Source organism: Lagopus muta, chromosome 30 (assembly GCF_023343835.1).
Source record: "Lagopus muta isolate bLagMut1 chromosome 30, bLagMut1 primary, whole genome shotgun sequence".
NCBI classification, from domain to species: Eukaryota; Metazoa; Chordata; class Aves; order Galliformes; family Phasianidae; genus Lagopus; species Lagopus muta.
The window spans coordinates 39,119-53,637 of record NC_064462.1 but is presented as its reverse complement, the minus strand read 5'-3'; the positions used below and the strand labels follow the sequence as shown (position 1 = coordinate 53,637).

Here is a 14,519-nt window from a genome sequence, read left to right as displayed (position 1 = left end):
AGAGCCGGCGGCTTCGGCGCTGACCAATGAGAGGGAGGCCGGGGGCGGGGCGGCGCCGGCACTGACCAATGAGAGGCCGGGACGGGCCGCCGCTGTCGCCCCGGGCCGATGGCAGCCGGCGCGGCCTGCGCGCCGCCGCTCCCCGCGGCTGAAGCGGCCGCTTCCGAAGCCGGGGCGCCGCGGGAGCCCGGAACGGACTCGGAGGGGCGGGATGCGCACAGCGTCTCTGGGCAGCCCGTGCCAGCAGCTCACCAGCTTCTAAGGGAGAACTTGGAGCTGTGCGTGCGCCTGTGACCGCGCCGGGTGTTTATCGCAGCTCGCACCCGTCCTCCTCCCACCACCCGACTCCCGGGAGCCCGGACCCCATGGCTCGGCCGGACGGTGGCGAGACGTGAGGGTCGGCGGCGCCCCCATCGCCCGGATCCGCCCCGCCGATCGACCTCGGTTCCTTTGTCTTTCCCGCCCTGTTTTTTTTTTCTCGGCTCAACTATTCTCTTTGGACACCTGAACTCTTACCCATCATGAGCAGAGGGTGAGAAATCTTACTCAAAATCCACAACGACAAACGATGCTTCCGTGCTGATTGCATTCCGTGCCACAGAACGGCCACAAACTCCGTCAGCCAAGTACTGGCAGAAAAGAAGAGTACCGGTCTATCTGAGCCAAAGCCTTGCCTGCACCCTCAGAGCCAGCTGACTGATGCAAAGCTATGGGCAGCTCCCTGCTACAGGAACGGTCTGGTGAAATTCAGTAGACAAAGACCATTTGCAGCCCTGGATCACAGCAAGTGCCTGAGCCCCTGGACTACTGCCCCTCTCTGAAACCCACGTCTGGCAGAAGGCTCTAGAAGTGAACTGAAACGTTGCGGTGCAGTAATGCTGTGCTCAAAACTGCTCGTGATTAAAGAGAGGCAGGAAATCCTGGTGTCAGTTTGGTACGTCAGCATTTGAAGTCCTGCTGTCTGTCATCTCAGAGTTCTGGAACAGAGCTCAGAAACGCAGCTCACAGATCTTACTGCCTTTCAGGGTACCTGGGGCATCTGTGGCAAGGTGTGATCTCTGGGAATTCTGTGGAGCATTTCAGATGTGCATGTCTCTTTATTAACAGCAGCCAGTTAATGTAATTTGTGTTACATTTAGCTTTGTCATTTTTGTACTTATTTGATGGACAGAAGACCAATGCTTCTGTTTTTTTTCTTGCAGTCTATCAGACAGCTCTCAAGCTGCTACTGCAAATTTTAATCCTTCCTGTTCTCCATTCCTTTGCCGTTTCTTTGACCTGTTTTTCCGTTTAGAAAGTTCTCCTTGCCCTGGATGCTGTGCAGTGCTATCAGTTTTCTCAGGAGATGTGCAGAATCGTTGCTGCAGGTCCCAGAACAATCCTGCAGTGTGCATCTGACGGCTCAGTGGAAATGCCAACCTCACACTGGTGTTCCATGGGATTCCTTCAATTCTGTGTGCCTGACAGCTCCTGTTCCCAGTGCTACATGTGCACATGTAGGAAAGTTAAAAAGCAGAAGCGAAATGAAAAATTGCCATTCAGAAAACACCTCTCACCAAGAGCCAAGCCTCAGCTCAGTGGAATAGCTCCTCGGTTTCCCTGACATCCAGTGATTGAAATGGGTAGGTGTGAACAAAGGCATTTGTGGAAATGTGTTTGGGTTTCTTCTGTTCTTCTGTTCTTTTGTTTTGTATTGACTTTGTTCCTAAAAAGTTGCATCTTAGTCTATTAAGACCTGGCAGGCAAATCTGCACTTGGAGAAGCCTGCAGCTATTTGGGAAAGTTTGCCATAAGGTGAGGAAAGAGTAGGGGGGGGAGGGGAAGGAAAAAATGGGAGGTAGGGGTGAGGAGAGGAGAGAGGGGGTGGGGAGGGTTGAAGGGAAAATAATGAAACAAAAAGAGAATAAAAAGTGAAAAGCAATGGATGGTAACATATACAGGAAAGCAAGTAGGAAAGCTACCCATAGCACAGCAAAGTAGGCGTGAAAAAAAGCAACCTTGCAGGAAGGGAGGAATGTGGGAAGAGCTGAGGCCCTGCCTGCCGCAGGAGCTGCACTGAAGAAGAAGCTGGGCCCAAAGGTGAGAGGGGTTTGGTGCTTTGGTCCCTTGTTCTCCATCCCTTCGCTTCTGTCCATCTCTCCTTCCACGTTTTCCACCCATCCTCTTCTCCACCCATCCTCTCCCCTGTTCTCCATCCATCTCTTTCCACGTCCTCCATTCTGCTCTCCTCCCCCACACCCCCCACTCCATCCCTTCCAGCTCCCCATCGCCCACCCCTCACCCCATTCCCTCCCCACCATCTCCCCCTCCTCTGGCTTTAACACAACCTGGGAAAAACAAGGTCGTCCCCCCAGAAGTTACAGAAATCTTACACCACGTGCACTTAGGAGTGTGGCTACCAGGGATGCCTGGCAGAGCCAAAAATGCAGCCCCAATAGCAGTGAAGGTAAAAGCAGGAGCCAGCCCAGTCAGGGTAAAGCAGCGCCCTTTGAGGAAACGAGACTGCAGAAGGAGAGAAGAAATCATAAATAACTGTTTGGAGTTTGGATTGCTAATTGAATGTGAATCCAATGTGCTGAATGCCCAGAACACTTTTCTGCCACACGTAAGTGGAGGTGCATGGAAAAGGTAGCTTTTATTGCGGAGCTGACTGACTGGAGTGTGTGTGCTGACTGAAGACTTGATTCTTCCTTTTCTTTGCTCAGGAGCTGGGTAACTAGGTGGGCCTTCCACAGACAAGGGTTTGGACTCCTGGTTTTCAGACTCTTTTAGCTGCATATCTAGAGCTCATGATAATCCTACAAGAGTAAAAATAAAATGCATTAGTTACTAAATTGGAAAGCATTCTAGGCAGAAATCTGTTCTCACAATTCCTCCCTGTTCCACTGCAGTTACTGGCAGCGCTCTGCAGATGCTGAACTGTTTTGCTGGAGAACAAATGCCTATTCAGCAATGTTGAAACCACGTTGTCAGTTGGCTGCCAAAATCCACGAGCACGCCGTGGTTTCAAGGATTGCAGCATGCACTTTGTCAGTGTACTGCTGTTACAACGAACCGATGGGCTCCAGGCAATGGCAGGTGGGTTCCATACCCTCAGGGCCACCCCCACAGGTGCCCATAGAGGCACACTGCTCTCTGGGGCAGGAATCCTATTTTCCTGGCCATCCCTCCATCCACTTGTATTTGCATCCATCCTCTCATCCAACAAGCGTTCCATCCATCCCACGGCCCTTCCGTCCCTTTGTCCATCCCTCCCTCCCTCCCTCCAACACTTCTCTCCTCCGTCGATCCCTCTGTCCATCCGTTCCTCTCTCCCAGCAGCCTCCCCCCGTTACCCACCAGAACCTCCTCTGGAGCTCTGGGGGATCTCCCCATCGTGGTGCCTCCAGGCATTTCCTTGCCACCCTGCAGTGCCGATGTTCTGCTCCCTCTCCCTCGCATCACCCCATCCTGTTGCTCAGCAGCCCTCCCCACTCTTCGTTCAAAGCCTCCCTTGTGAAGCTGCCGTCCTCCTGACGAAAACATCCTCGCCTCCCTTAGAGAGATGGGTGCCATCCCTCCCACGCAGACACCGACCCGCAAATCGGTGCTGCAGGCACAGAACCCGAGCCCCTGCCACCAGCACCAGTCCTGCAGCCGAGGACGGGCAGCACCACCAGTGCCCTCCTGTCACGCCTGTCCCGCAGCACCACCTGGGCCCCCGCACCCTGGACCACCGGCCCCACAGCTCTGCACTCACTTCTGATGCAGCCTTACCCGTGCCCACCTTTCTTCCTGCTGGCCTCGCACGGTGAGCCACACGAGCTGTCGGGTGGACCGCATCCATCGCGTGGAGGCACCGCAGCCTCCTTCCAGCACTGAGGGCGCTGGAGCTGCGAGTCCTTCTGTGGGGCAGGAGCGTCCTCCGCTGCCAGGGTTTTCCAGCTGCAGTCCGTCACCAGACGTGAGGCTGCGCTGTGGGGCTGCAGCGCTGGGCCTGCAGCTCAGCAAAGCCCCTGAGCACAGCGGAGACGAGCGGGCGGCCTGCGATGCCTTCACAGCATTATGCACTGTGGGAATGAAATGTTGTTCCTGCGCTGGATGTTGAGATGGACAACTGACCTAAAGAAACAGAACACGACGTGTTTGCATTCCGTAACTTGTCTGTAGGAGTAGCTGATGTGACAAGGAGAGATATCATCTGCATATCAGGAACACACTTTAGACACACAGTTACTGCGCTGTGCGACACATTCTTCCTCACACAGTTGCAATAGACCTTAAATGTTTTAAACAATGTAGGTACAGTATTCTGAACTAGAAAACATGCTGTAAGACTGGTGAGCCAGTGAACGTGAAATGCGTTTAACAAGCTTTCAAGGAGCCAGGGCTTTTACACAAAGCACAGCTGTCCCGCTCTGTGGCAATGTCAGGATGCTGTAGGCAGATCCAGGATGCTCCCCTCTATCCTCCCTCCAAGCTTATCTCGATCCAAGGACAGACGGATGACCAGAACGGTGACCCAGTGTAAAGGGCGCAAATGCCAAGGGGGTAATTAAACAATGAAGAGGTCAGGTTTACGTTTATGCTGTAAAGCAGGCATCCGAAAGTGACGACCAGATGTTTGTTAAGAAAGCAATGGTCAGAAGGCCATTAACCAACGGAGATGTTTGTGTCTGCATGGCAAGGATCTGTGTGCACTTGCTATTTGTGGGATCAGCGAAGTGTCGCAACAGAGTGCGAACCTGCAGCACTCAGCAGTGAGGAGCCAGGGCAGAAAGGGATCAGCGTCGGGCAGCAGGGCATAAAAGGTGCTTTCTGTGCGCGCTCCTGCTTGCAGGAGGCCCAACACTGCCATTGCAAATAAAACCTGCTTTATCAGAGACACCGTCCTGGAAAATTATTGGGCATTTCCAACATCACCACCACTTACAAACACCTGCAAAAGCCAACAAGAGCCACGTTCTGTAGTGCTAAGAACCACAGCTTAGCAGGCAGGAGCGTGGGGCTTAGGAGAAAGGTGTAACCCAGAGGTTGGTAGAGAATTGCACATCACAAAGGCACCACGAGCAGGGTTCTAAGGGCAGTGTGATCCAGGAGTCCCAGCAGGAGGTGCTGGCACCTTTGGCACGCAACCCCAGGACAAGGCAGCTCGGTAGGAGGCATCAGGCAGTGCTGATGAGACGCGCTTTACGGACAGTCCTTCTTTAATAGCTACCATTCCAGTGACAGCAATGGGCTGAGAGCAAAGGCTCCACACACAAACCTGGTGGCTTACGCTCCCACCAGTCAAGGCAAACAGAGCAAGACGATGAGGCTGACCTGTAAGCAGGCACAGTGCAGCCCAAGTCCCTTCTGCAGTCACTGGGGCAGCTTCCCCACCTCCAGCCCCACAGGCAACACACACACAGAGCGCAGCATGGCTGGTCCTGCTCCACGCTCAGAGAGCAAGGTGACAAGTTGGAGCTCCACAAGGACGTGGAGATCACTTTGTGATCTCTGCTTTCCATGCTGGAGCTGCAGCCAGTTGTACTGAGGTTTCTGAAGCCCCTTTCAGTCTCAGGAGGGAATGAAACAGCCCGAACGGAATGGATGCACTGGGGCTCTCTCCAGGACACCTGCTGCCTCAGAGGAGTTCACATCCACTGAACAGCTACGGAGCTCCTGCAAGGGCACCACGCACAAACAAGGAAGGGAAGGAAAACCCAGCACACTGTGCAGGGGTGCTGCCTCTCAGCAGGTGATCCCTGTTCTGTGTACAGAGGACGGACATCAGCTGCACCTCCTCTGTTCCCCATTTCTTCTCCCCCGCTTCGTACAGGCACTGACAGACATTGTGGATGACAAAGTAAGGCTGATGGAGAAGGCTGGGCATACAGGAGATCTTTAATTCCTGCAGCTAGAGCACTGCTGGCCTGTGCTTGTCTAGACCATGGATATTTTCCAGCAAGCACCAACCAGGCACGGCAACCCACAGCCAAAATGTCACTGCCCCTGCCAAGCAGCCAGCCAGTCTACAGACTCTCATTAGAGGCTTGCAAACGAGACTAGAACCATTATTCCCATTTCACAGGCTGGCTTCTCTTCACCACACATCACATGCACAAGAATAGATTGGGAAGCACATTGCTACACACCTGAGCATCTGCTGAGCAAGGCCATCATCCACATGCATTCCCTCACCTCTGTTCCCTGCAAGGACCCAAGGAGAGAAGACTCGGTTCACCAGAGCATCTACTGGAAGCAACTCCTGAGAACTCCCCATTCAGGAACGGGTGCTGGAGATGGATAATGGAGTCCTTCAAAGGGAACACAGCTCACAAACACAGCGAAACGCAGCTCAGGTGTGCTTTGGGCTCCTTCTGAAACGAGCAGCAACCCACTTTACTGGCATGTTTAAAGAAAAGCCCACAGCACTCACACACACCCAGAGTCAGAGCCCCCTCCCTGCAGAAGCTGGGCTTGAGGAGCAGCCATGGGACGCACAGGGTGAGAAAAAGCCAGCCTGGAGCTCCTCACCACCGAGTGCAGAGCTGTGCCCACAGCTCTGAACATTCAGCCCCTTCTCCCTCAGCGTGGCTCAGCGCCGCGAGGGACACGAGGACCCTTGGGAACACGGCAGATGTGTCAGATACGACGCCATCCTCAAGGGAGCAGCCAGCTTCCAGCAGGAACACACACAGCACCCGTGAGGAGCAGGGCCACCGCCTGGGTGCTGCCCATAACATTTGCCAGCCATCACCTGCTGGGTGCAGAGCTGGGCCCAGGGCTCTCAGCATCACTGCAGCGCTCCAGCCATCATCATCAGTGCTGCAGCCTCCAATTAAGAAGCGCAGACAGCAAGAAACTGGCAAGAGAGCCACACGTCCTGCTGACAGACAGAATGCTCCTCCCCATTTCAGTTACACCAGCTCAGCTGCTGCTGAAATTCCAGTCTAGCTTCTCTCTGCACAAACAGCAACACCCAGGTTGGCCAGTTTGTCACACCTGAAAGCTCCCCAGACTCCTTCCTATCACGCCTGCCTGCACACACACACACTGATGGCAGGCAGCAGGACAAGGCCTGGCCTTTTGCTCTGCTTACGAAGCTCGCAGTTCTCATCAATGCGACCAATCTCTTCACTGGTGCGAGAAGCCAGAATTTCAATCAGGCAGCCTTCACCTGTTCCTGCTCCCTAGGGAATCGCCAAGCAAGATTTCAGATACCAGCACCTGCTTGTGACGTGCAGCCAGGTTTCTTTAAGAGTTAATAAATAAGAAGGCATACATAACAAAGCAGCAAGTCCTTGGCCAGAACTTGAGCCATTCGAAAGGAAGACTTCCAAACCTTCACAGCCCTCCTTAGTTCTGCACGTCACACACGGTGCTGGCAGTCATCATCCCAATCATCACCCTCTCAGAATTCCCACTCAGCTTCAAGTCACTTCCAGTCATCGATCAAACCCTAGAAGGCCAAGAGAGGAGAAAGGAGCTGGCAGAAGGTGCGGCCTTCGAGGACAGAAGGAACTGAGCTGCTCACCACTTCTCTTCAGGCTCCAACCCTCCTTGCATCAACAACTGCTCTGAACTGAACAGGAACAAAACAACCTTGGCCAGGTAAAGTCTCTGCTGACCTTTCTCTTATGGAGGCTGGGTCGTTTTTCGCTTTTCACCCAGTGACCCAACCACATTCACACATCTCTGCAGAGCACCTACCTGCAGGAGTGCTCTTGTAGGTGATCAGAACTCGCTGACGTTGGGAAGCATTGAGTTTGGTCAAGCCGTCAGTGATGGCATCTTCATCTGTGCCTGCAAGCAACAAATGGAAGCTGGTCAGGCTGCTTGCGCAAGAATCAGAAGTGCCCTCTGCTCTTGTGCCACCTCCAGGCCCCTACACAGCCAGCTCTCAACAGCCCCAGGACTACAGCTATGCACACAAAGCTCCACAAAGACCCACACCTCCAGAGCAGCTGCATTTCAGGACACGAAGGGCAGCTCCATTTCCACTTTCCAACAATTTTTAGGGCAGTTGTGTTCCAACGAAGATCATCAGCAAAACAGTGCTCACCTTCATGGAGCCTGGGCTTTGGAAGACGGGCACAGGAATAACCTCTGCATGGGTGGAACCTTTGGGTTCAACCAGGAGAGAACAGCATGCCCAGAGAGTTTATCTGGAAAAATACTTCCTCTGTGAGCTGGCATTCAGTTGGATTTTCTCAAGCAGGAAAAGCAGACGTGCATTGTCCTCTATAGGAAGAAACAGAAGTTACACATTTACCACTCATAACAAGACAGACAGACAGTGCTCTTCCTGCTTACCTACACTCCCTACGCTGACTTGATTGCAGCAAATGCCTGGCACAGCGTGGCACTGCAAACAAGCACACTCACCATCATTCGAGTTTTGGGTCAATCTCTTCTCATTCAGGTCCACCAGCAGCTGGCAGCTGCAATAAAAACCAGCAAGAGCATTAGTTTTCCAGCAAACAGCTGCTGGTGAAGAGATTGTGACTGTACAGCACGGCGATAAGCAGGAAGCAGGGCTATTAAACAGGCAGATCGCAGCACAAAAGCAAGGTCAGTGCAACAGAGGAGGGAGGCAGAAGTGCTGTGAGTGCACAAGAGCCGGCAGAAAGAAAACCCAACGCAGCGCCATCTGTCTGTGCTGCGGCCGGACTGACTGCGGCCGCCTCACGGCGCCTTTGTGCTGCTCCAGTCCCTGCCCTCAGTCAGCGCCATCCCCTCCATCTCTGGTACAGCAGGAGACAAGCACACCTCCACGCAGCCGCAGACACGTGGAGATGTTTCCTGGGACCGCCGGAGGAGCCCACGGCCGCACACTGCCCTCACCACCCCCATCTTCCCAGTCCCCAGTCCTGCCCTGTGCTGCTGCTCTGCAACGAACAGCAATCCAGCACACAGCATCCCGCAGAATCACAGAATCACTCACGTTGGAAAGGACCTTCAAGAGCACCGAGTTCAACCGCAGCCTGACCATACTGCCCTAACTCTAACAACCCTCACAGAATCTCAGAATGGCCAGGGCTGGAAGGGACCTCAGGGATCACAAATCTCCAACCCCCTGCCTCACGCAGGGCCACCAACCTCCACATTCAATACCACACCAGGCCACCCAGGGCCCCATCCAGCCTGGCCTTGAACACCTCCAGGGATGGACGGGGCATCCGCAGCCTCTCTGGGCAGCTGTTGCAGCACCTCACCACTCTCTCTGTAAAGAACTTCCCCCTGACATCCAACCTCAGGCTCCCCTCCCTCAACTTCAAACCATTCCCCTTGTCCTGCAGGTATCTCCCCTTTCAAAGAGTTGATTCCCCTCCTGTTTGCAGGCTCCCTGTAGGTACTGAAAGGCTGCACTGAGGTCACCCCGCAGCCTTCTCTTCTCCCCACGCTGAACAAGCCCAGCTCCCTCAGCCTGTCCTCACAGGGGAGGTGCTCCAGTCCCCGGATCAGCTTCGTGGCTCTCCTCTGGACCCTCTCCAACAGCTCCCTGTCTTTCTGGTACTGGGGGCTGCAGACAGGTCACAGAATCACAGAATCACAGAATCACCCGGGTTGGAAGGGACCCCAAGGATCATGTAGTTCCAACCCCCCTGCCTAGCAGGGCCACCAAACATACATATTCAGATCAGGTTGCCCAGGACCCCGTCCAACCTGGCCTTAAACACGTCCAAGGACGGGGCATCCACAACCTCCCTGGGCAGCCCGTTCCAGGGCCTAACCACTCTCCTAGTAAAGAACTTGCCCCTAACATCTAACCTAAATCTTCCCTCCTTCAACTTAAAACCATTTCCCCTCGTCCTGCTGTCGTCAGCCCTTTTGAAGAGTTTACTCCCCTCCTGGGTGTAGGTTCCCTTCACGTATTGATAGGCTGCAATGAGGTCACCCCGCAGCCTTCTCTTCTCCAGCCTGAACAAGCCCAACTCCCTCAGCCTGTCCTCATAGGGGAGGTGCTCCAGCCCCCTGATCATCTTAGTCGCCCTCCTCTGGACCCTTTCCAAAATCTCAATGTCTTTCTTGTACTGAGGGCTCCACACCTGGACACAGTACTCCAGATGGGGCCTCACAAGAGCAGAGTAGAGAGGGACAATCACCTCCCTGTCCCTGCTGGCCACCCCTCTCCTGATGGAGCCCAGGATCCCATTTGCCTTTCGAGCTGCCAGAGCGCACTGCTGGCTCATATTCAGTCTCTATTCAATCTCAGACCTGGACGCAGTGCTGCAGATGGGGCCTCACAAGAGCGGAGCAGAGGGGGACGATCACCTCCCTGTCCCTGCTGTCACCCCTCTGCTGATGGAGCCCAGGATCCCACTTGCTTTCCCAGCTGCAGGAGCACTGCTGCCTCATGTCCAGCTTTTCATCCCTCAGGACCCCCAGGTCCTTCTCCGCAGGGCTGCTCTCAAGGACCGCTCCTTCCAGGCTGCTCCCTCCGCTAAATCACGGCCCTGAGCACCGCACCCGGACGATTTTTAAACACATCGGGGATGGTGACTCAACCCCCTCCCTGGGCAGCCCACTGCAGTGCTTACCAACCCTTTCCGTACAGCAGTTGGTCCTGATATCCAACCTCAACTCACCCCACGTCTGCGCGTTCCGTGGAACCCCACAGATGTGACAGCGGGCTCCGGCTTCTGGGCGCTTCTCAAAGTGCGCCAGCGCGCGGCGTCAGGAGCGGAGGAGGCAGCAGCCGAGCCCGCCGCTGACGCTGCCATCGCGCGTCCCTCCCCGGGACTCTCACGGCTTCCTCTTCCCGGCCCCGCTCGGCTCCTCGCGGGCTGCACACACCGCTGAGGCACTCGCACCGCACGGCCTCCATCTTCCCGTGCCGCCGGACCGCTCTCTGCAGGCTGCGCTGAGTTCCCGCAACGCAACAACCGCAGGCATCGCCGCGGGCAGCCGGGCCGGGGCCCTGCGGGACGCGCGGTGATGACGCAATGACGGCGCGACAGCGGGCGGAAAGGACCCCGCGCGCAGCGCCCGGCCCCTTCTGCAGTGGCGGCGGAGCCGCGGGGCTCCGTGCGGGGAAAGCGGCGCTGCGCCGCCGCCCGCCCCGTGCCTCGGGGACGCCGGGCGGTCGGAGGAAGGCGGCGCGGGGCCTGTCCATCCCCCGCCGGCACCGAGCCGTCCTCCAGAGTCGCCGTTTGTACGGGAGCCGGTTGGCAACGCGGTCGTTTCTCTGTTTGTCGCTGTGTGCGTTCGTGGATTAAACGTTTCCCGTTCGTTTCTCGGCGCTTCTGCCCGCGGTCGTTTCTGCAGCTCCAATAAGCCGCCCCGTCCCCGTACCCACCGCCGGGTAAGGACGGGGCGGCGCAAACGGCCGTGTCGTAGCACTGCGAGCGCCGGCCCCGTCGCTCCCCCCGCGTCCCCTCCCTCCTCGGCACCGCGTGGGAAATGGCTGGGGTGGGATTCCGGGAGAGCTGGGGCGGCTCAGCCTGCAGAAGAGGAGGCTCGGGGCGATCCCGGGCGCGGCCATCGGTCCGTACAGGGAGCTGCGCAGAGGACGGAGCCGGGCTGCACCCGGCGGTGCCCAGCAGCGGGACCGGAGGCTCACGCTGCAGCACAGCAGGTTTCCCTGTATGTCACCGCTGAGCCCCCAGCTCCGGTCAGCGCCGTTGGATACTTTTGCCACTGATCACAATGCAGGAGATGGGAGCATCCTTGTGAAATCCACCGGGCATCCTAAGGCACGAGGTGCTGCTGGCACTCCTGAGGCTTTGAAGGGGCAGCGGGGAAAACTGGAGGGCTCAGGGCAGTACTGGGGGCTCTTGAAGGGGCTTTGAGGTGCTGTGGGTTCAGAATGGCGTTTTTTCCTCGTTTCACACACAAGGTGGCTGAGTAGCTACCAGTTGGTGGCAGCTGAGCCCATCAATATTGTGGCTTAGAGGTATGACACCAGCACCCGGCACTGCAGAACTCTGTAAGCTAAGTGCCAAGGGAAGAAGGGAAACTTTAAATTCATTACCTCCTGTAAACTGGTAGTCATTGGTTTCTTGTCACACCCTACTCCTGTAAAGCAGGATAACAAGGATTTATCAACATGCATCTCTGCAGCTTAGGACCACCATCCCGGCGCTGCTCTGCCCACAGACAGCACTCCAGGTCGTGGCACTCAGAAGGCGCCCCTCTGTCGTGCAGCCCTCCACAACGCCTGCCTGCCTGTCCCTGTGTGGGCTGGGATGGAGCTTTTCCTTTGCAGCGCCTGGTGTGACGCCGTGTCCTGGTTCCATCGGTGCCATCCTGCAGGCTGCTGTGCACAGCGCAGTGCTGCGGAGCTGTGCTTCCCGGCCCTGTGCTCTCCAGCACTCTCGTGTGAGTTCTGCCTCTCCCAGGAATCTCCTGTTCCCAGGAACCTCCGCCGCTCCCTTGCACGCAGATCTGTGTGCACAGCCCTGTGCAGAACCGCACGTCCACGTGCAAGGACTTCCCTGCACACACACCTGTGCAACCACACGCACATGCAAGCACATCCTTGCACAGCCCTGTGTGCACGCTCCATCCACGTGCACGCAAACGTGTGCAAAACCACACAGCCTTGTGCAAAGACCTTGATGCACACACCCGTGTTCACGCACACACACCCGAGTGCAAACCCACCCCTCCGCACACCAACGTGCATGAAGACACGAGTGCAGCTCCAGCCCTGCACACAGCCGTGTGCACACACACGCACGTGCAAAACTAACATTCACGTGGAAACACCCTGCTCACACCCACGTGCAATGCACACTGATGTTCAACACCGCCTCTAAGATGATCGGAGGCCTGGAGCAGCTCTGCCGTGAGGAAAGGTTGAGGGAACTGGGCTTGTTTAGCTTGGAGAAGACAAGGCCCTGGGGAGACCTCATTGTGGCCTTCCAGTCTTTGAAGGGAGCATATAAACAGGAGGGGAAGGGCTGTGTGTGAGGGTGGGTGGTGATGGGACAAGAGGCTTTAAACTGAGACAGGGGAGGTTTAGGTTGGATATTAGGAAGAGGTTTTTCCCCCAGAGGGTGGTGAGGCACTGGAACAGGTTGCCCAAGGAGGCTGTGGATGCCCCATCCCTGCAGGCATTCAAGGCCAGGCTGGATGTGGCTCTGGGCAGCCTGGCTGCTGGTTGGCGACCTGCACACAGCAGGGGGTTGGGACTGGATTAGCACTGTGCTCCTTTTCAACCCAGGCCGTTCTGTGATTCTATGATCTCTGCACACCCTGCATGCACACACACCTGCACTCACAGCTCTGTGACAAATGCCGCTCCCATGGCACAGCCAATGCAGACGGGGGAAATGTCAGGAGCAAATATGCCCCGCTGCGCTCCTTCATTCTCCTCTCTGTAATGAAGGCACTGGGGCGCAGCTGCAGCCCATCCTGAGATGTAGGTTGCTGCAGGGTGCCTCGTTTGGACGCTGCGGGGTCAACCCGGAGCCGCAGCCTGAGGGACACTGCTCGTGTGCTCTGGAGATGGAAGATGTGCCAGGAGCCAAGGCAAGACTTTCACAGGCAGCGCAGGGTGGCGTTCCTGGGCCGGGTGGTGACACGCAGAGCTGTGCCCACTGCCCTGGGATCTGCGTGTGTCCCGTCCTGCAGCGCTGCAGAAGGGCTCAGGGTGCAGCACTGCGGCACGGCTCACTGAGGACGCCGGGTTGAGCAGCAGAGCCCCAGGTGGGATATGGGGGTCCTGGGATGGTGAGGGGGGTCCTGTCAGGACTGTGAGATCCCAAGGGTGACCCGAGGGGTAAGGGAAGTCAGAAGGAGGAAACGGGAGTTCTGGGGGAGCCCAGGGAAGGGATAAGGGGTGCTGATGGGGACTGTGGGTTTCTGTGAGGCCCTGGGCTGGCTGTAGGGGAGGTGTACAGTGTCTGAGGAGGTTCTTGATCCGGTCGCTCAGAGCCCCGTCCAGCCCGACCTCGAATGTCTCCAGGAATGGGGTTTTGTCAACAGTTTATGGGCTGGTTTGGCCCGGTTCCGTGACTGGCAGGGTGGAGGGACCCCGGAAAGGGATCAGGGATAAAGGATAGAGAGATGGGCCCCAAAACAAAACAGCGGCAACGTTCTGAGGAGAAACAAACTAATTTACTAAACAAGAGATCAGAATGCAAGATAACACACTGTAACACAATATAATACAATATACCAGGGCTCAGCACTGGGGCCGCTTCTATTGAACATCTCTACTACCGACATTGATGAGGGGACTGAGCGTGCCCTCAGTAGGTTAGCAGAGGACACCAAGCTGGGAGGAGTGTTGATCTGCCTGAGGGGAGAAAGGCACTGCAGAGGGACCTGGATAGACTGGATCCGTGGGACAAGGCTGACTGCTGGAGTCTCAGTAGGGCCAAGTGTCTGGTCCTGCATTTCGGTCACAACAACCCCAGGCAACCCTGAAGGCTTAGGGAGGAGTGGCTGGAAAGCTGCCTGGCAGAAAGGGACCTTGTGCTGACGGACAGCCGGCTGAATACGAGCCCGCAGTGTGTCCAGGTGGCCAAGAAGGCCAACGGCACCCAGGCTTGGATCAGGCACGGAGTGGTGAGCAGGACTAGGGAACTCATCCTGCCCTGTACTCG

The 14,519-nt window shown here is 56.3% G+C and overlaps 1 protein-coding gene across 1 annotated transcript; it reads right to left on the bottom strand.

Moving 5' to 3' along the window:
• Positions 1 to 2,610: 2,610 nt before the first annotated feature.
• Positions 2,611 to 11,654, bottom strand: LOC125685954 (translation initiation factor IF-2-like). Its single transcript, XM_048929496.1, has 9 exons — positions 11,597 to 11,654; positions 10,554 to 11,548; positions 8,350 to 8,405; positions 8,027 to 8,205; positions 7,675 to 7,767; positions 7,064 to 7,423; positions 6,163 to 6,341; positions 3,757 to 4,101; positions 2,611 to 2,798 (listed from the first exon to the last, which is right to left on the bottom strand). The coding sequence occupies exons 1-3, from the start codon at positions 11,652 to 11,654 to the stop codon at positions 8,379 to 8,381; spliced, it is 1,080 nt and encodes a 359-aa protein (XP_048785453.1). The 3' UTR covers positions 2,611 to 2,798; positions 3,757 to 4,101; positions 6,163 to 6,341; positions 7,064 to 7,423; positions 7,675 to 7,767; positions 8,027 to 8,205; positions 8,350 to 8,378.
• Positions 11,655 to 14,519: the final 2,865 nt, after the last annotated feature.